Below are 19,929 nucleotides of genomic sequence, written 5' to 3'. Positions count from 1 at the left end.
AGGCCAGATCCAACACTGTTGGCAGTCTTCCAACTAACCCACCCACCCTCTGTTGTGGCTGCCAGATGGCACTTGGAAAGAAAAAAAAACTTTTCTTTTTCTGAATATCCTAAACAAGCAGGTATGAATGTAGCAAGCTCTGCATGAATGTAGCAACTAAAAACCTACTTCCACACAAGCCAAGTACGTACAGAGATAGCGAACAGAGGTCTAACTTAGAGGAAGAGGAACTAAAATAAATCTTAACAAATTGTCATTTTAAATAGTCTAGTCTTCAGCAACACCCCTATCAATGAAAACAAGTGGACCTTGGCCACTGAAGAAGAAATACACATAAACTAAGAATCTTCAAAGGAAAGGAAGACCCTGAATATTTCTGTTCTGTCTGCTGGGACTTTATTTCTCTATCGTGCAGGGTGGGGTGGCATCAACGGTTGGCACGCCTGGGGGCACGCTCAAAGACCCTGCCGGACCTCCTCACCCTCTGCACCATTGTGGGCTGCTTGGTCACCTTCCTCTTCTTGCGTTTTAATGGTGTTGCAGGGCCCAAAGAACAGGGTGTCTAACCACCACCTACTCATGTGCCTCTTGGTCTGGCCCAGAGAGGAGAAAATGGCATTGAGTGATGAGGAGCTGCTGCCCCTGCCTGCTTCCTCATTGGCATGCTGTGTCAAGCAATGGTGAGGCAAAGGAGTTGCAATGACAGTGGACCAAGGGTGGATAATACCTTTCAGCCTGTTTATGTACGCTACAACAGCAGCAAGAATACTTATTGCAAAGTATTAGAAGACACAAGACTTACCCACTCTGGAAGAATGGCAGATGAAAATGATGGACTACATGGAATTGGCGGAAATGACTGGCAGAATCCGAGACCAGGGAGAAGAGTCGGTGGAAGAAGATTGGAAGAAATTTAAAGACTATTTACAGAAATATTGCAAAATTAATGAATGTTAGAATGATGTTTGATTGAAGTTAAGTGGTTTCTAGCTGTAATGGTATAAAAGAACATGGAAAAATTGGATTTTTAATAGGTAAAAATTTAATGCTACAATATATTAAGATTAAAGATCAGGATAATAAGGAGGGAAAGGAATTGCTGAACTAATAAATTGAACTGGAATACAAAAAAGGGAGGTATGAGGAGGTCCGGGAAACAAGTAAATGAAAGATAAGTGACGAAAAGATTGAATTATTTTTAACTGTTTTTTATTTTTCATTTTTCATTATGTAATACTGTGAAAACTTTAATAAATATTTATATATAAAAAAAGATAATACCTTTCAGCCTGAGGGCGGCATTTAATTATGGGCAACCTTCCAAGGGCCATATTTCAGTGGCAGGTGGGTCCAGAGGTAAAATGGATGGAGAAACAAATGTAAACTATACCTACCAACATGAGTTTGACCAAACTGCAGGAGGCAGTGGAAGACAGGAGTGCCTGGCGTGCTCTGGTCCATGGGGTCACGAAGAATCAGACACGACTAAATGACTAAACAACAACAACATAGTAGGCTAGTCTCTATGCACAATCACATATCCCTCCCTCTCCTCCATCAGGGCTAGCAAGAGGCGCGGCCAGATTTGGACACATTCTAACCTGGCAAAGGCACCTGGAGCCAGTGAAGGAAGTGGCCTGGGGAGGGTTCTGAGGCCAGATAGAGAGGCCTGGAGGGCTACAATTGGCCCCCAGGCCTGGTGTTTCCTCATCTCTAGCTCAGTGAGGCTTACAGAAGGTATCTCTTGTCCCTCAAACCTGCAGCTGGCCCCGATGTAGGAAATTTTAACTTTTTCTCTGGCCCATCCATCAAAACATCTTATGGGAAGGGGTGTGAGGAATAAAAAGACAGGCTTTTACTTGCTGCATGGGATATTGCACTGTGTTCATGGGTCAAAAGTCCAAGCCTTTCCCACATAATTATTTACGATCACCAAAAAACTGTTTGAATTCCTCACTTCCCATTACTACTCCTCTCCTTTCTCTTCCTGACCATTATCAAAATGGGTATCTGCTATCTCGGGCAGCCAAGAATTTCACAGAAAGCCATGCGTGATAGTTAAAGTTTATTCCCCTTAGCTGTAAGACTGCCTGTATTTTGCAGCAATGCTGCCATAGCCTGCTCTGTATTCTCTGTCCACATTCTCTCTCTCCTCAGTGAGTTCCCCCAAATTTCTCAGAGGTATCGGGTTCTTGATCGCTGTTCATTTGACTGGGCCCAGCCACTTCTCCGCTCATGCTCTTCAAGGAATCTCGCTTTGTGCTGAAGAGAGAAACACGTCTCCAGATCACGTGGATCTTTGTGCTTTCAGTCCGATTGCCCAGATCTTCGGTAGATGTCTTCTTCCCAGTTGTCCACCTTTCCCTTAAGCTATGTCTTCTCTTTTTTTTCACTGCAAACAAAAATTATAAGATCATGTCAATGGGGGGGGGCCCAGCAAAACCAGGGCAGCTTTAGCCTTTTGGTCTCCATAACCCTCTAAAGGGCCCTGTGCCAACACATGGCATAATTGGGCGCCAGAGACCAATGCCACAATCACCAATTTTACTGGGTGGCATTGGCTGCCGCTGAAACTCTTGCTGTTTTGGGATGGCTTGCATGCTGCTGTGGCAGTGTGTTGAGAAGAAAAGCCCTGCCGGCTCAAGGCAAAGGCCCATCTAGTCCTCTATTCAGAGGAGCTATCTAGGTGCCTATACAAAACCCGCAAGCAGGCCCTGTGTGTGTTGGAAGAGGTCTGGTGCAATTAAGATGGATGCACTGGCAAGTTCAGGCATGGAGGCTCCAAGTTCCATTTTCCAGCCATTGGGTTGTAATGGTGGCCATAGCTGGAGCAGACCTATTTAAATGAATAGATGTGATGAACTTCTATCCATTAATAATGTGTCTACTCTCAGTATAACTTGGGTAGATACAACTTGCTGGTCCATGGCATGCAATGAATTTTTTTGTAGGGGAACAGTTAGGGCCAGAGGCACCAGCTTGCAAGGGTGATGGGGGGGGGGAGATGCACGTGTGAGCATCTTAAGCAGGTCAGAAACTTACTGGGCTTTGGGAAGGAGGTGCCAGGCCTCTGACAGATTATTGGAGCATTTCTACCTCCGGGAGGGCTTTGGGAGGGTGGCTGGAGGGCTCTTGGACCCCGTCATTCTAATTTACCAGGAACATTTAGGGGACTAACCTAGTCCCCCTAGTCCACTGACTGCAAGCCACTGTTGCTGGTCACAATCCTGTCCTCTGAAGCAACTGAAAAGAGGTCTGCTTCATCTTCTGTGTAGCAGGCCTTCTGATATTTGAAGACCACTATCATGTCTACTTAAATATTTGCTTCTTCAGGGTGAACATGCCCTGCTCCTCTTCCTTGTCCCCCACAACAGTTTCTCATAGGACATGCTTTCCAGATCCTTCACCATCCCAGTTGCCCTCTTCTGAACATGCTGCAGTTTATCATCATGCTTCTTAAAATGTGGTGCTCAGAACTACTCCACATATATTCCGACCAGCAGAGAATAGAGTGGAGCTATTACTCACTATCTGGTCAGAATGCTTCTGTTTAAATAATCTCTCCCTCTTACCTGCCCCAGCCAGTGTGGCCAATGGGATGATGGGAGTTGTAGGATAGCAGCATCTGGAAGGTTCCCCACCCCTGTTCTGCAGGGCTATCAAGGTTTGGGATTATTTGCAGTTACCGGTAGCTAATCTAGCATCAGTCTACATTGTTATAAAGCAATCCTATGCATGTTCATCCAGAGGTTGTCCCATTTTGTTTAATTGGGTTTATTTGCAGATGCATGTGCAGAGGTTTGCAGCCTTAAAAATATATATATCTATAACAGTTTCTCCTACATTGGTAAGAAGCTGAAAAGGTTATTTATATTAGGTTCTTATTTCACTATTTACTGATTAGTTTTTAAGGTTGTAAATTAGATTATCATGATCTTGTTTAGAAGCATATTCTCCTCAGGGTGGCCAGAGGCACAATGACAGGGCTTACTAATTGTGCTGAAGAAGGAATTTAAGCAAGTGTAATGTATAAGGCAGCTTCTGGTTTAAATTAAATCTACAAGGAAAAAAATGTATGAATATAGAAGTGCTCCGAAAAAGCTGCAATGTGAAATGATGGTTTCCTACAGTGTGAACAACCACAGTGAGCATTTGGGTTTGTGACCCTGTTTTCCTCTTTTATACACATATTAAGAAAACCTTGGTTTGCTGAGTGATGGGTTTTAGAACTTGCTAGGATTTGAGATTTCAGCTTGATCCTGGCTTGTTCTTACTAACCAGAGTCACACAACTGTGTTTTGTTTAAAAGTGAAAGCATCACATCTCTGCGATGATGTGAAATAAATAATAATAATTTATGATTATTTATTCCCCATCCATCCAGCTGGGTTTCTCTAGCCACACTGGGTGGCTCCCAACAGAATTAATGATAATTAATAATAATAATAATAATAATAATAATAATAATAATAATAATAATAATAATAATAATAATAGGGGAGCATGCTAACAGCTGGTTTGTTGCAGTTGGAAACTGCATTTACTCATTCAGCTTTATAACAGGAATGGAAAATATTCGCCTAACTCCTGTCAAGTTCCTCCCATCGGAATCCTCCCTCCTGTTGCCTGGGCCGATTCCTCCACAAGCTCCTCCCACTTGCATGCGCGAGCTCCGCCCCTTTCCCGAGGCCCCACCCTCTTCGAACCTCTCTCGCCCCTTAGGTTCCATCCGAGGGCCTGCCTGCCCACGTGCGCAGGGCGCTGGGGATTCCCCGAATTTTCCTAGCTCCGGTGAGGGGAAACCCCTCCACGGGATTCCCTCCTGCGATCGGGGATGCGGAGGAGGCGTCACCTTTTTCCGAGGCTGGAGCAGTCGTTTGGGACACGGGTGGTTCTGCCACTGAGTTTGTGTCTATCGCTTCGGAGGAAAGCACTTCATTGGATTCCACACAGCCCATCGCCCGCCGCGCGGCGCCTGGACGGGGCCCGGCCCGGCCCGCCAAAGGGGCCTGCCGCCGCCGCAGCCTTATTCCCTAGGCGGCTTTTGTGAGGTCACGCTTTCGCCTCGGCTCCAACTTTGGCGGAGGAAAGTTGCCTCGCCGCACTCTGCCCACCATCATCCACCGTCTTCCTTAAAAAAAGAAAAAAAGATTGTTCTTTTATATTATATCACTTGCATTTGTTATAAAATATATCGCCTTCCGATTCCGGATCCCAACTCCCTTCGTTACCAAGGTGGCTGCGATCCTAGCACGTTTCCCTAGGAGGGAGTAAATCCCATACAGACTGAATGAGACTTACTTCTGGTTTTGTGTATTGATTTAAGCAATTTAGTATACTGCTTAACTACGGTAGTCTCTAAGTTTACAAATATAAGGTACAAAATATAAAAATACGATTAAAGCCGCATTTTCCCCTCAAAAGCAAATCCCATTGCCTTGAGAAGGTAAGAGCAGCCTGGATGCTGCATCAGGCCAAAGGATCAGGCTATCTTGTCCCAACACCCTCTTCTCACAATGGCCAAACAGATGACACAATGGGCAGCCCCAAAGCAGGGCATGGGTGCAACAGCAAGTCTCCCTGCTTGTGATTCCCAGCATATTGCCTCCAAGAGAGGAGGGAGAGAATACATGGAGATCCTTTTTTCTCCTCCATAATTCCTCTCCAAGCCCCTGTAAATGGTGAGAGTTTTGTAATAGGGATAGTTTGCAGAATGACACCGAAAGCTTCCCAAACTGCATCCAAAAATGCAGATAGAGTAGTTGTGGGATATAAGAGATGTTGGGTGGAGAAATCAGCAAAGGCAGTTCTGCAGATTGCAGCATTAAATAATAATAGAATGATTATTACTACATTATATCCTACCAGTCCTCTGAGGAGCTCAAGATCACATACAGGTACCGTATTTTTTGCACCATAACACTCACTTTTTTCCTCCTAGAAAGTAAGGGGAAATGTCTGTGCGTGTTATGGAGCGAATGCCTGTGGGTGGCGGGGGGGATCTGCTGCAGTCATGAGCGGAGGATCCATGGTTCCCCTTCCTTCCCTCCTCCGTGGTTACAAAGCATGGATCCACATGGATCCTCAGGATTTTTGCATTGGGCTACTCCAAACTGTCAGATCACATGTCTGTGGCCACAGCATGAACCACAAAAATCATATATCCACTATTTCGTTTAGAATATTTTTTTTTCTTGTTTTCCTTCTCTAAAAACTACGTGCGTGTTATGGTCTAGTGCGTGTTATAGAGCGAAAAATACGGTAATTTATTTGCTTGTTTGTACATACCCTGCCCATCTGGCTGGGTTTTCTCAGCTACTCTGGGCGGCTTCCAACCAAATTAAAAACAATACAGCGTCAGACATTAAAAACTTCCCTAAACAGGGCCGCCTTCAGTTGTCTTTTAAAATTCAAATAGTTCTTTATTGCCTTGACATCTGCTGGGGAGGGCATTCCACAGGGCTGGCGCCACTACTGAGAAGGCCCTCTGCCTGGTTCCCTGTAACCTCACTTCTCGCAGCGAGGGAACTGCCAGAAGGCCCTTGGTGCTGGACCTCAGTACATGCTTCCCCCACAACAGCCCTGTGAGATAGATTAAGCCAGGTGTGGGGAACCTTTGCCCTTCTAGTTGATGAACTACAACTCCCATCAGCCTTAGCTAGCATAGCCAATGGCGTAGTTCAGCAACACCGGGGTGACTAAATGTTCCCCATGCCCAGATTAGGCTGAGAGACAGCAGCATGGTGACCAAGTTGGGATGTGAGCTCCAGTCTCCCAAGTCCTAGTCCAGCACTCTTGAACCCCACACCGCACCACATAGAAGAAGAAGAAGAAGAAGAGTTTGGATTTGATATCCCGCCTTTCACTCCCCTTCAGGAGTCTCAAAGCGGCTAACATTCTCCTTTCCCTTCCTCCCCCACAACAAACACTCTGTGAGGTGAGTGGGGCTGAGAGACTTCAGAGAAGTGTGACTGGCCCAAGGTCACCCAGCAGCTGCATGTGGAGGAGCGGAGACGCGAACCCGGTTACCCAGATTACGTGACTACCGCTCTTAACCACTACACCACACTGGCTCTACAATATATAGTATGAAAGCTGTGTTAGTCTGTTATGATTAAAAACCCAGTTGGTACAGTGGTAAGAGCGTTGGAACAGGACCAGGAAATAGCAGGGTTCAAATCCCGACTCGGCCATGAAACTCAATGAGTTGGGCCACTCATTCTCATCTTAAGCTACCTCACAGGGTGGTTTTGGAGATTAAATGAAAAGGGGAGAACCATAAATGGTTGGAGAAAACGGTGGGATATAAATGTAAGAACTAAAGAGAAATGTTTTGAGTAGAACCTTAAGTCTAACTTTTAAAAAGCTTTTTTTATGGGAATATGAATAAAAACTGATAAAAGTGTCTTTTGTGGTGGGGGGCATTCAAGTGCTTTCTTTATAGTAAAGGTAAAGGTAAAGGCACTCCTGACCATTAAGTCCAGTAGTGGCCGACTCTGGGGTTGCGGCGCTCATCTTGCTTTACTGGCCGAAGGAGCCGGTGTACAGCTTCCGGGTCATGTGGCCAGCATGACAAAGCCGCTTCTGGCGAACCAAAGCAGCGCACAGAAACGCCGTTTACCTTCCCGCTGGAGTGGTACCTATTTATCTACTTACACTTTGACGTGCTTTCAAACTGCTAGGTTGGCAGGAGCAGGGACCGAGCAACGGGAGCTCACCCCGTCGCGGGGATTCAAACCGCTGACCTTCTGATCGGCAAGTCCTAGGCTCTGTGGTTTGACCCCCAGCACCACCCGCGTCCCTGTTTCTTTGTAGTAATAGCACATAAAAAAAAGATGTGGAATAATATGAGCAGCTCTTGCTGGATCATATTAAAGGTATGTTTGATGAAGCAGGCTCTAGCCCTTGAAATATGAGGCCATGACATTTGTTAGCCTTTAACGTGCCACAGCACTCTAACTACAACAGACCAATGTGGGGTGGAAGGCAGGGAAACCTATCTTTTGGTGGAGCCACAGCCAATGGTGAACAAACTCACCCCAACTGGCAGTAAAAAAGTAATTAGGCATCTGGTCCCTGGCTGAAGGCAGGTCTCCACAGTGGCTTCCCCTCAGGAATTAGTGATATCCAGCTCACTCTTACTGCTCAGACCCAGTAAAATCACTGGCCGTTACTAACAAGTCCATTGACTTCAACTGGTCTCTTCACAGTGGAGCTAAGGGGTTGTATTCAGTTATTTCTGACAGTGGACAACCCAGAGGCTTCTGGGAAGCTCATGAAGGATATAACCATGGGTAGGCAAACTAAGGGATGCGGGTGGCGCTGTGGGTAAAACCTCAGCGCCTAGGACTTGCCGATCGTATGGTTGGCGGTTCGAATCCCCGCGGCGGGGTGAGCTCTCGTCGTTCGGTCCCAGCTGCTGCCCACCTAGCAGTTCGAAAGCACTCTTAAGTGCAAGTAGATAAATAGGTACCGCTTTATAGCGGGAAGGTAAACGGCGTTTCCGTGTGCTGCGCTGGTGCAGGTTCGCCAGAGCAGCTTCGTCACGCTGGCCACATGACCCGGAAGTGTCTCCGGACAGCGCTGGCCCCCGGCCTCTTAGGCGAGATGGGCGCGCAACCCCAGAGGCAGTCACGACTGGCCCGTACAGGCAGGGGTACCTTTACCTTTAGGCAAACTAAGGCCCGGGGGCTGGGTCCAGCCCAATTGCCTTCTAAATCCGGCCTACGGACAGTCCGAGAATCAGCGTGTTTTTACATGAGTAGAATGTGTCCTTTTATTTAAAATGCATCTCTGGGTTATTTGTGGGGCCTGCCTGGTGTTTTTACATGAGTAGAATGAGTGCTTTTATCATGAAGCTGAGGCTCCAATACTTTGGCCACCTCATGAGAAGAGAAGACTCCCTGGAAAAGACCCTGATATTGGGAAAGATTGAGGGCACAAGGAGAAGGGGACGACAGAGGACGAGATGGCTGGATAGTGTTCTCGAATCTACCAGCATGAGTCTGACCAAACTGCGGGAGGCAGTGGAAGACAGAAGTGCCTGGCGTGCTCTGGTCCAGGGGGTCACGAAGAGGCGGACATGACTAAACAACAACAACAACATGCTCTATGTAGGGCTTTATTTGAAGTGCTTGAAAACTCCAACAAACGAAGAGCTGCAGGCAAACTCTTGACGGGGGCTGGTTGTAGGGAGCCTATTACTCCCTTTTTTCGACAGCTCCACTGGCTGTTTCTGGGCTCAATTCAAAGTGTTGGTTATGACCTATAGAGCGTTATACGGCTTATGCCCAGGCTCTCTGAAGGACCATATTCTGCCACACAAACCTGCCCAGGCTCTGAGATCTTTGGGGGAGGCCCTTCTCTCAGCCCTGCCACCCTCACAGGCACATTTGGGGGGAATGTGGAAGAAGGCCGTCCAGGTGTGGGGACTCGCTTCCTAGTGAAGCTAGGCTGGCTCCCTCCTTGCTATCCTTCTGCCAGCAGGTGAAAACAATGTTTTATTCTAGTAGGCTTTAGGGAACTGACTTTTTTTGTTTTTTAAAGGAAAGGGCTTCCATTAGTGCTGTGCTATTTTTACTATCTGTGTTTTAATAAGTTGTTTTTGTATTAATTCTATGATCGTTTAATTACTTTTCAACTTTTATCTGTGTTGTTTCAATTTGTGTAAGCCACCACTGAGGCCTGGAAAAGTTGGAATATGAATATAATAATATCCTGAGTGGTCCCAAACTTGGGAGTTAGAAGTTGCTTCCACACATCACTCCTTAAAAATAAAAAGGAAATGGAAATGCTAAGCAGGACAGGGAATGGTGACACGTTCTCCTACCCGAGACCCCGCACAGGGGAAATATAGCCCACATTCAGAACATATTGTGCAAGAAGGTACTTTTTAATAGCTTCAAGCGGTCTTAACTGCACAGCAGCCAAAATGAGAGAAGGAAAATGGAGAATTTCAACCATGCAGGGGGGAAATGTGTTGTCTCCATAAGGTTCTTGAAATGAAGCCCCTGCTATAAAACTTCACATTCCTGCCACACCAGCTCCCCAGATCCAAAAAATAACCTGGGGCTGCTATGAGGTTAAAAGCCCCCCGCCCCCATGGCAAACCTGTCCTACGAGGCAGCAGAAAGCAGCTCACAATGTTTCTGTCTCTTTTTCTCCCATGACCAGCCAAGGCCTTTGCTTGTGGCAAACCTATCTCCAAGGCTGAGATTCAGGTACTTCGGTGATGCCTGCCTCCTTCGTTATTAAAAAGGCAAATGTCATTTCAACCCCCTCCCCACCCAGATCTCAAGATTCAGCTTTTTTAATCTTCTTCGGCTTTTTCAGGCCCCTGTCCCTCCCCACGTCAGAGAATGGCTGTCGTTCTGCTTTCCGCTTGGCGGCAACCACTTCCATTGAGTTCCAGATCTCGTCCACCTCCTCCTCCTCCTCTTTCACGTCACTCTGGAGGTCAGCTGAAGGGTCGGCGCCTTCATCCTGGAGAAAGAAGATCAAGGATGTATCTGCACCTTAATTCAGGCCACCCTAGTGGCATCAGTGGCATGCAATGCGCTCCCTGCTGAAATATGAGAGTGCCCATCTCTATTGGCATGCTGCCGGCTTTTAAAGAGGCACCTGTTTAACACAGGCATGCCCATGATTTCTTGACTCATGTCTCCTGTTACAATAAGTGTGTGGCACCTAACTAGGTTCTCAGAGTAGGTCCACTGACATTAATGGGCCCTAATGTTGGTTAATTTAATAGGCATACTCTCAGTAAGATGATACAACCCATCACATTTGATTGCCTATTTTACGTATGAGGGTGAAATTAAATGTGCTATTACACAATCTTCCATCTGTGCAAGCATTCAACTTGTTAGAGAGAACAATCCCCACACCCTTCTCCCGCTCCGTGCTCAGAGCCTCATGGCAACCAGGAATTATAATACCTCCTCCTCGGTCCCTTCGACTCACCTCCCATTTTTCTCTGCTGGTTAGCAGCAGGCAGTTCAATCGAGATTTCAGATACACCTGTAACAGAGACATAGTTCAGTTAAGCAGCAGAGAGGAGGCCACCAGCTTGCCTCATCCTGATGTCCTCCAGCCACTGTTGAACTCAAGCTTCATCAGCCCCAGCTGGCATGGCCAATAGCTAGAGATGATGGGAGTCGAGAATCCAAAATCATACCACCCACTAATACTGAATGTTGGCCATTCTGGCTGGCGCTGATGGGAGGTTCCCCCACAATCTATATGCAAACAGCAGCAACATTGTCGTGTTGGGCTCCTCCTCACCTTATGCTCCAAGCGCTTGTGCTGGAGGTTGTGCACACGAAGGAAGCGGTCCAGTCCGCACGAGGCCACCAGCGGAAGCACAGGGTGGCACTGGATGGCACGGACACTCCCAGCGAAGCCTTTGAGGCACTTCAGCAACCGCCCTGCCACAAGACGACAACAATGGCTGAGTTACGAGGGCGGTGGGTATGGCGTGGCTACACTTCTCAAGTGTGGAATTTGGAATGTAGTGAACTGCAGCTTGGTGACAGCCTTACAACTATATTATATAGTAAGATATTGTTGCAAAGGCAGACTTGAAGAAAAAACTGTGAGGTTTTTCTTCCACTTGTGTGGAATTAAACAGGAAATTTTAAGTCTGTTGCACATGGCTGTGGTTCATAGACTACAAGATTCCAAGTACAGGATCCCAAGGGAGGTGGTGGTCTACGGTTCATGTTTCCCCACTTGGTCTGCCTTGGGGTACGGAACCATCTTGTAGCCAACAGAATAGGCCTCACAGAACAAGGGTGTGTGTAGTTTCAGAGTGAGAGTGCGGCATCTGCAACCCCAGCTTGAAAATGTGACCACAAAGGCTGGCAACAACCTCTGATTAAAAAAACACAGCAGGAGAACTTTGCCCGGCCAAATGCTGCTGTCTGCAACTCGCTTTAAAGAACCTTCCCATCATCAAAGAGTTGCCTCTCCAGCTGTACATCAATATCTCCTTCTGCCCTCCGTTTTTAGCCCACCTTGCTCCTCTGCAACTCTCTTTCCAGATTCTCCTCAAATCCAAAACTCCCTCCCCACTCCATCATCCTGGTTCTTACTTACCTTGCCGTAAATCAATTACTGCCACATCCCCACGCGAGCTGCCCACAACAACAGCACTGTAAGTGAAAAAAGGAGGAATTATATATTTCCAGTTTTGCAAAGGGACAGCATCCATGTAGGCCCTGAGCTGTGAGCAGCCAAGGACTCTGCAGGCTGGGGATTGTATCCAGAGCTTGAAAAGTTCATTTTTTTAAAAGGAACTAGTTCCAGTTCACATTTGTCCCTTTAAAATATGAAATAATTCTGCTCACATTCAGTCCAGGTTCACACAAATAATCCTCAGCAATTTTTTCCGGCATTCAGAATGTTACAAGCTGCTCTGCTAAAGTATTAAATATACTTACGAAGATAAACAAAAAACAACAACAACCACATGGTGGAATGTGAATGATTTAGCTTATTTACGCCAACAATTATGATCTTTAAACTTAAAATGCCCAAGGAATCTATGAAGTAGAAAAGCACATGTAATAGAATGAACCTGAAGATGAACTGGAAATAGTTCCAAGTTCCACCCTGAAACAAACTTCATTCACATTTAATTCACCTGGCAATTATGGGAACTGCCTTCAGGTGTAGGGGGAGATCTTTGAACTAATTCATTGAAGTTTGTTAAACCAAACTCATTCATTCCAAGCACTGGGGAGAAGAGAAACTCACTTTGTGTCAGGGGTCAGGGAGAGGGCAGTGAGTGGGTACTCCCCAAAGGTGGCTTCCAACACGGGGCGCCGCTGTGGGGAGCTGGGGTCATAGATCCGGACCTGGAGGCAGAAGAAGACCAAGAAGATGAAGAGCAGAAGTCTTCAGCCTCAGATGAAAGACCCAACAACAACAGAAGCAACCACCCTATAACACTCCCAAATGCTATAATGCAACGATGGGGAACCTTTTCCAGCCCTTCTGGACAATGTTCCGAGGGACACATGGAAGCACTGTGCAAAATTTGGTTAGGATATCTCAAGAGATGTCCAAATGCATAGAGAACAAATGGCTAACTTTCTGAAATATGTAGTGGAGATATCTGTCTTCCCCAGCTTCTACCTGGTGGTGTCCAGTGCAGGTAACAATTTTCTCTGATCCAGGCAGGAACTGCATGTCCCGGTCCCAGATAGGCACCCTCAGGTCAAGCCAGTCATTCCGCACCTGTTGACAAGAGGGCAAGGCATAGTGTGAACGAAGGGAAGAGTGTGCCATTCTCCAATACATTACACATCCTGGAGAATCTGAAAAGGAAAAAAATCTTTTCTGAACTGCACTATGGAATCTGCTTACATCAGATGTGGTAGTGACCACCAACGTGGATGGCCTTTAAAGAGGATGGGACAAATTTACGGAGGAAAGGCTATCTATGGATTCTAGCCATGTTGTTCTCCTACCACAGTTGGAGGCAAAATGTGCCTCTGAATGGCAGCTGCTGAGAACTGCCAATGGGGAGAACTACTGTTGTGCTCAAGTCCAGCTTTTGGTTGGCCACTACAGGCACAGGATGATGGACCAGATGGGTCTTGGGCCTGATCCAGCAGGGCTCTTCTTACGCCCTTATCCGTGCACTAATACAGGAGAAAGGAGCCCAGGCTGTTCACACAGTATAGCAAACTCACATTTTTGGCTCGGAAGATGGGCTCCTGCGGTTGGTGGAGGTCCCACACCTTGAGGCAGTTCTCCTTCCCGCCTGTGGCCACGCGGTGAGGCTGTTCCGGGTTCTGGCGCATGCGGCACACGCCGGGGCCCACCTGGACCTCCAGCTGCAATGCAAGAGATAGAGCTGGTAGTGGAGATGTACAAAGCCAAGACAAATACATGTGGACTCTCCTTCCCTAGCGGTTTCTAAGCAGAGGTTGGGTGGCCATCTGTCATGGATGCTTTAGTTGAGATTCCTGCATTGCAGGGGGCTGGACTAGATGGCCCTTGGGTCCCTTCCAACTCAATAATTCTACGGTTCTGTATGTAGATAGGCTACCTAACACGAGGACCTGCCAAATGCAGGTTCATAAACCTCAGCTAAGTACGGTAGCTATGACTGGCCTTGGGGAAGCCGCTTTCACTCTCAGTTCCTCCCCAAAATATGCCAACATCGAAGAGGGTGTCGAGAAATCCACTTTGTGCAAAAGGTGCAGTTCCACAGGAGTATAGTCATAGGTTGAATCCAATTAAGTTCCATTCAGTGGAGTCCCACTCAAATTAACATTGGCTCCCAGTACGTTTCCGAGCACAATTCAAAGTCTTGGTGCTGACCTTTAAAGCCCTAAATGGCCTCGGCCCTGTATACTTGAAGGAGCGTCTCCACCCCCATCGTTCAGCCCGGACACTGAGATCCAGCGCCGAGGGCCTTCTGGCAGTTCCCTCATTGCGAGAAGTGAGGTTACAGGGAACCAGACAGAGGGCCTTCTCGGTAGTGGCGCCCACCCTGTGGAACACCCTCCCTTCAGATGTGAAGGAAATAAGCAGCTATCCTATCTTTAAAAGACATCTGAAGGCAGCCCTGTTCAGGGAAGTTTTTAATATTTAATGCTGTACTGTTTTTAACTTGGGAGCCGCCTAGAGTGGCTGGAGAAACTCAGCCAGATGGGCGGGGTATAAATAATAAATTATTATTATATTATTATAACAAACCTAAGCTCATCAGCTTCAATGGGCCTACCCTGGGTAGGACAAGTATGGGGTACAATGTGCAGAATTTAACTTTCTGAACATATCAACTCTTTCAGCAAGCAAATCCCAACATGTTTCTAGCACTTAAGACTGCAAAGATATTTAGAAAAATTAAAAACACACAATAAAAAGATTTGTGACTCCTCAAAAGGCTATTGTGTGGCCTGGAACCCATCTCTCCCCCTCCCCACCTCCCTCAGACACCAAGATAGGACTCACATTTTCTGACGAAGCATCCCGCCAGACCTTCAGCAAACCAGACTGTACACAGGTGATGAGGGAACTGTAGGAATTGGTTGAAGAATGAAAAGGGAAGAGATATAAGAAGGGAGGGAGGTAGAGAGAAATTAATTTGCCCTAAATGTGGAGAATGCATAAGACGAGCTGGTGGCAATCCTTTCCAAGGAAGCAAAAAACCCACAAAGCCTTACCTCCTACAACTCAGTGAAAAGAACACTCATTTGTGTGCTGAACAGCCAATGTTCAATCAGAAAGGGGGCTTGAAGTCACAACTGATCAGCTGACCGGCACCACTCAGGACCTCCTAGTGGAAGCAATCTCTGGGGCCTGCAGGGTGCCAAACTTAAAAGGTTCTGAATTTGAACCATCCTGGCACAGATTAAGGTTCCTGATTGTTCCTTTATAGCTACATCTTTATCTGCCTCACACCTGGGGCAGGTGGCCATGGCTAGGGGAGAATTGGTCTTACAAGCCAATTAGGACCCCTGAGGTTTAGGCCCCAAAATACCTGAAAGATTGCTTCCTTCACTACAGATCTTCTCGGGTGCCGAGACTGGCACAGAGGGTACTTTTGGTAGTTCTACCTCAGAAGTTTGTTGTGCGTATGTGTGTGGCAGCCCAAGAGAGTGCATTCTAAAGTACAAACACCCAAGGATCATCCCTGCTGAATCCATGGGCGTCATATCAAGTGACATGAAGCCTGTCCTTTCCCTGAAGGCTAAGGATTTGATGGGATTCAGACTTACTTGTCAAGCACAGCCAAGCCACAAAAGGGTCCCTCGCCTCCTAGACAGTCTCGTGACTCAGTAAACTTGCCCTTCTCAGTACTGAACAATCTGACTGATCCATCAAGGCATCCCACAAAGACCTGGGAAGAAACAAAAGGAAAGAAAACAGAAACTATTAAGAAACAAACGTGCACCTCCCTGGCTGCATTCTTTCAGAGAGGCGACTGCACCTCAGTGAGAGAATGTATGCAAAAATAAGTCCCAGGTGCAAACCTCTGCCATCGCCAGTTACAATGCCCTCAAGTGCAGGGGGTAGGAAAAGCTTTTGGAGAGACGCTGCCAGTCACAAAAGACAATACAAGGAAGACTCTGTAAAGGCAAGGAGGGCCTTTTACAGCTGTGGCCGGTATGCCAACTACAACCACTCTTAGACAGAGATAGTCTGGCCGCAGTGATTCATGCATTGGTAACCTCAGTACTTGATTACTGTAAAGTGCTCTGCGTGGGGCTACCCTTGGGCTTGTTCCAGAGGCTCCAGGTGGTGCAAACACTGCAGCTAGACTGCTGGTGGTGACAGACTATCGCTAGCACATAACTCCTGTGCCTAAATGCTTGCACTGGCTGCCCACGTGACTCTTGGTCAGGTTCAACGTTCTTGTACTGATCCTCAACAACTTGAGTCCAGGATACTTCAGGCACTGCATGATCCCTGCTCAAACTCTGAGGTCTTCAGGAAAGTTTCTGTTAGTGTTCCCCCATGGCTTAGATGAATAGATGGGATCTTATGCACAAGGAGCTGTGAGGGAGGCTTGTCTTTCATTATACATCTTTAGGCTCCAGGTGAAAATATTTCCCTTTACCTAGGCCTTTGGCTGATTAATATTCTACACCCTTTTAAATGGGTTTGTGGGAAGGTTGTGGGTTTTTTTTTGACAATACTGAGCTACAGGGACCAACAGTCCAACCCACTATAAGGCAGCTTCCCATACAATGAGGTATCCTGTTTTTCTTTCCCAGCATCCAGTCCCCTAAACTCTTCCAGCTGCATTAGGAGTTGGCAGCCCCATTACCTCAGACTCGTAGGGATCACCCCAACACATGGCAGTAACAGCTTCATGTCGACTGAGTGACGCATCTCCTGACTTATAGTTTGTGGCCTGTTTCTTCTGCAGGTTGATCCCTAGAAGGAGGAGAAAAGAGAAAGAAAGGGATATTATTGGGAAGGGGGAAAATAGAAACAGGTCAATGACAAACTCTCCCTGTGTCACTCACCACCAGGAAAGGGGAAGCTGAGGGGCTAGTGGACCTCTATCTGCTCCTTGCAGTGTTCTAATCTAGCTCCCTCTTGCTAAGTCTTATGACGCAGGTTTGGCAACTTCTCAACCATTCCTGGCACTGTAACCTTTTACATGGACTTGATCTACAACAGGGGTGACTAACCTATGGCCCTCCAAATGTTGCTGAACTACAACTCCCACTAGTCCCAGCCAATAATTATTTAAAGGAATTCTCACTTTACAAGACTTAGCTGATCAAGCCCCTTTTAAAGGCACAGCAACAGCATCCAGCTACTAGACTGGTAAGTGATAGGTATTTATGTAAAAGCCTTTTGCTGCATTCCCCTCCCACATAAGACTCACTCTATATCTCCTCTGGCCTTTGTGTCTAGGGACCTTATTCACAGTGCCCCTATCTCCCCCTAACCCATTAAGAGCATACCATGAACTGGGCTGGACCTAACCAACAGTGCACCTATTCCAGGATCACAGTTTCAACACTGGCAAACCTTGATGCCTCCACAAAGTTCACAATCAGGGCATGAAGAAAATTGCCCTCCCCTGTCGCTTGTCCTCAGCAAATTCCGAGGTATACTCCCTCTAGAGCTGGAGGTTCTACTGAGCCACTACGGCTAATGCCTATTGAATAGCCTAGCCTCTTCTGTTCATTTGTTTATCCCACTTTTTCCGTCCTCCAAACAAGCATTCATTGTCTACACATATACGCTCCCCAACCAAGAAACCATCCTCTCTTCCCCATCACCTTCCCTTCTTTCACATGTACTACCTATAATGTACTTCCTTCAAAACGTGCCTCAGAAAGGGGAGAGGCACTCTTTACATGCTCAGAAGCCCAAAGCACCATAATTTGTTGTAAGGGTGCGGGCAACCTCAACCCCCCTCCTGCCACTAGGAGCAGCATCTACCCACACTTCCCCCTCAGTTATTTCCCCGAAATCCATACAAGGCTCTCCGTTTCCCCAGCGTCGCTGAATAACAGACATCCCACCCCAAGTAGCGGTCGAGCCCCGGACCCTCCATTACCTTTCAGGATGCCCGTCTCGGACCCCACCCACACGTGGTTACCCCGCGCCGGAGACGCCATTTCTACAGTCGCTCCGCCTCTGGACTTCCCAAGGCTCGTCCTGTCCCGAAATCCCTGTTGAGCCGGACGTTTTAGAGTGTGACACCGGAAGAGAATGTTACTAAGGCCCCGCGCTGATTCGCCAGCGCAGCTTCCTCGGTGCTGCACTCTTAGCAATCCCACTGGGACGCCGTTCCCCTTTCCTGGTGGTCCCGTTGTTTTCCTGATAGCGAGGGGACGGGGCTGTTTATGGACCTTCTTCCTGCCTCGACCCCACTAAGTGAGTTTCAGCTGGGGAAGGAGACTATTTTGCGGGCAAATAGAGCTCCGAAATGGGGATAGGGTCAGGCGAGCCCTGCAGGAATAACTGCACCGGAAACCATTGTGGTGCTTAATAATAATAATAATAATAATAATAATAATAATACAGTGGTACCTCAGGTTACAGACGCTTCAGGTTACAGACTCCGCTAACCCAGAAATAGTACCTCGGGTTAAGAACTTTGCTTCAGGATGAGAACAGAAATCGTGCTCCGGCGGCGCAGCAGCAGCGGGAGGCCCCATTAGATAAAGTGGTAACTCAGGTTAAGAACAGTTTCAGGTTAAGAACGGACCTCCAGAACGAAGTTCTTAACCCGAGGTACCACTGTAACAACAACAACAACAACATATTTATACCCCGCCGATCTGGCTGGGTTTCCCAGCGGCTTCCAACAAAAGATTAAAAATATATTAAAATATCAGTAATTAAAAACCCCTAAACAGGGCTGCCTTCAGATGTCTTCTAAACGACAGATAGTTGTTAATTTCTTTGACATCTGATGGGAGGGCGTTGCACAGTGTTGCAAATAAAAATATGCCCTTTCCCTTATGGGGTATCCAAGAGCCCATATAGAGTCCTTACATAGGTTCCCTATTGGTAGGAGAAAATAACAGAGGCCAACCAGAGAATATTGAGAAGCAAAGCAGCTAGTAAGCCTGATCTTTATTGATCTGTTGCAACAGGGTGCTCCCCTCACACGCAGGAGAGGAAGAGGACCCCCCAAAATTGCTGTGCAAGGGCTTATAAGGACTTTTGAAATTCCCATCCTCTAGATCAAGACCACCCCCAGAAACATTATGCATACATCACAGAAGGGGTGTAACCTAAGACCACCCCTCAGATACATCCCACCTACATCACAGAAATTTTAATGTTGTTTTTCTGCTGTCACAGTTTATCTCCTGTCTGGCAAGTTACTTGATTGGATTGCCTGGGGAGCCTGGCCATTCTTTTGTAGTGGTAAAATACTTATTTCCTGGGCCAGGTCACAGGCTCACACCTTATTCAAACAGACATATCCTTGAGACAGGATTTGTGAGGAAAGAGACAATGGGGAGGCTTTTCCAGTTTAACCTTGCAGAGAAAGGATTTGGTCAGTTTAGGAATCAAAATGGTTCCAGATCGGTCTTTCTGTGTTGATCTATGTATGTGCAGTTATGAACATTACCATATATCTAAGACCATAAAATTCCTATCACACACAGGATGAGTGCCGCTACCAAGAAGGGGCTAGACTAGAGTGTTGAACCTTGGAGACCGGAGTTTGAATCTGCACTCAGCCCTCACTGAGGTGACCTTGGGTACCAAAAGAACACAGCCTGGTGTCAAGAGGCAGGGAGTTCCAGAGCATAGCTGCTAAAAGATCAATTGCTTCCAAGTGTGGAAAACATGTATGTGGCAACTTTACAGTTGCCACAGATCAAACAGTCGAGCGGCCATGTATGAAGTAAGGTGATCCTGCTACTAAATAGGTCCCAAGCTGCTAGTAGTATTATATAATGATAGTAACTCCTTGAACTTGGTCCTTAG

At 46.9% G+C, this 19,929-nt stretch overlaps 1 protein-coding gene and 1 long non-coding RNA gene across 6 annotated transcripts; both read right to left on the bottom strand.

Moving 5' to 3' along the window:
• Positions 1-712: 712 nt before the first annotated feature.
• Positions 713-5,587, bottom strand: LOC309520700. 5 transcript variants are annotated; one of them, XR_014214305.1, is made up of 4 exons: positions 5,438-5,587; positions 4,853-5,131; positions 1,282-2,392; positions 713-727 (listed from the first exon to the last, which is right to left on the bottom strand). It is a non-coding gene; the product is annotated as an uncharacterized lncRNA (long non-coding RNA). The 5 variants fall into 5 exon arrangements; XR_014214306.1 differs by having other exon boundaries at positions 4,853-5,127; positions 5,438-5,452; XR_014214307.1 differs by lacking the exon at positions 5,438-5,587 and adding an exon at positions 5,302-5,400.
• Positions 5,588-9,871: 4,284 nt separating this feature from the next.
• On the bottom strand, positions 9,872-18,194 carry WDR74 (WD repeat domain 74). The gene is made up of 11 exons (XM_082202413.1): positions 18,038-18,194; positions 16,787-16,896; positions 15,735-15,856; positions 14,968-15,031; positions 13,698-13,841; positions 13,138-13,239; positions 12,757-12,857; positions 12,097-12,152; positions 11,284-11,426; positions 10,963-11,019; positions 9,872-10,482 (listed from the first exon to the last, which is right to left on the bottom strand). Exons 1-11 carry the CDS (start codon positions 18,096-18,098, stop codon positions 10,294-10,296), a joined length of 1,149 nt encoding a protein of 382 aa, XP_082058539.1. The 5' UTR covers positions 18,099-18,194; the 3' UTR covers positions 9,872-10,293.
• Between the last annotated feature and the right edge of the window lie 1,735 nt (positions 18,195-19,929).

Source organism: Podarcis vaucheri, assembly GCF_965113315.1.
Source record: "Podarcis vaucheri genome assembly, chromosome: 16".
Lineage (NCBI taxonomy): Eukaryota > Metazoa > Chordata > Lepidosauria > Squamata > Lacertidae > Podarcis > Podarcis vaucheri.
The sequence above is the reverse complement of the archived record's forward strand: the minus strand, read 5'-3'. Positions and strand labels throughout refer to the sequence as shown.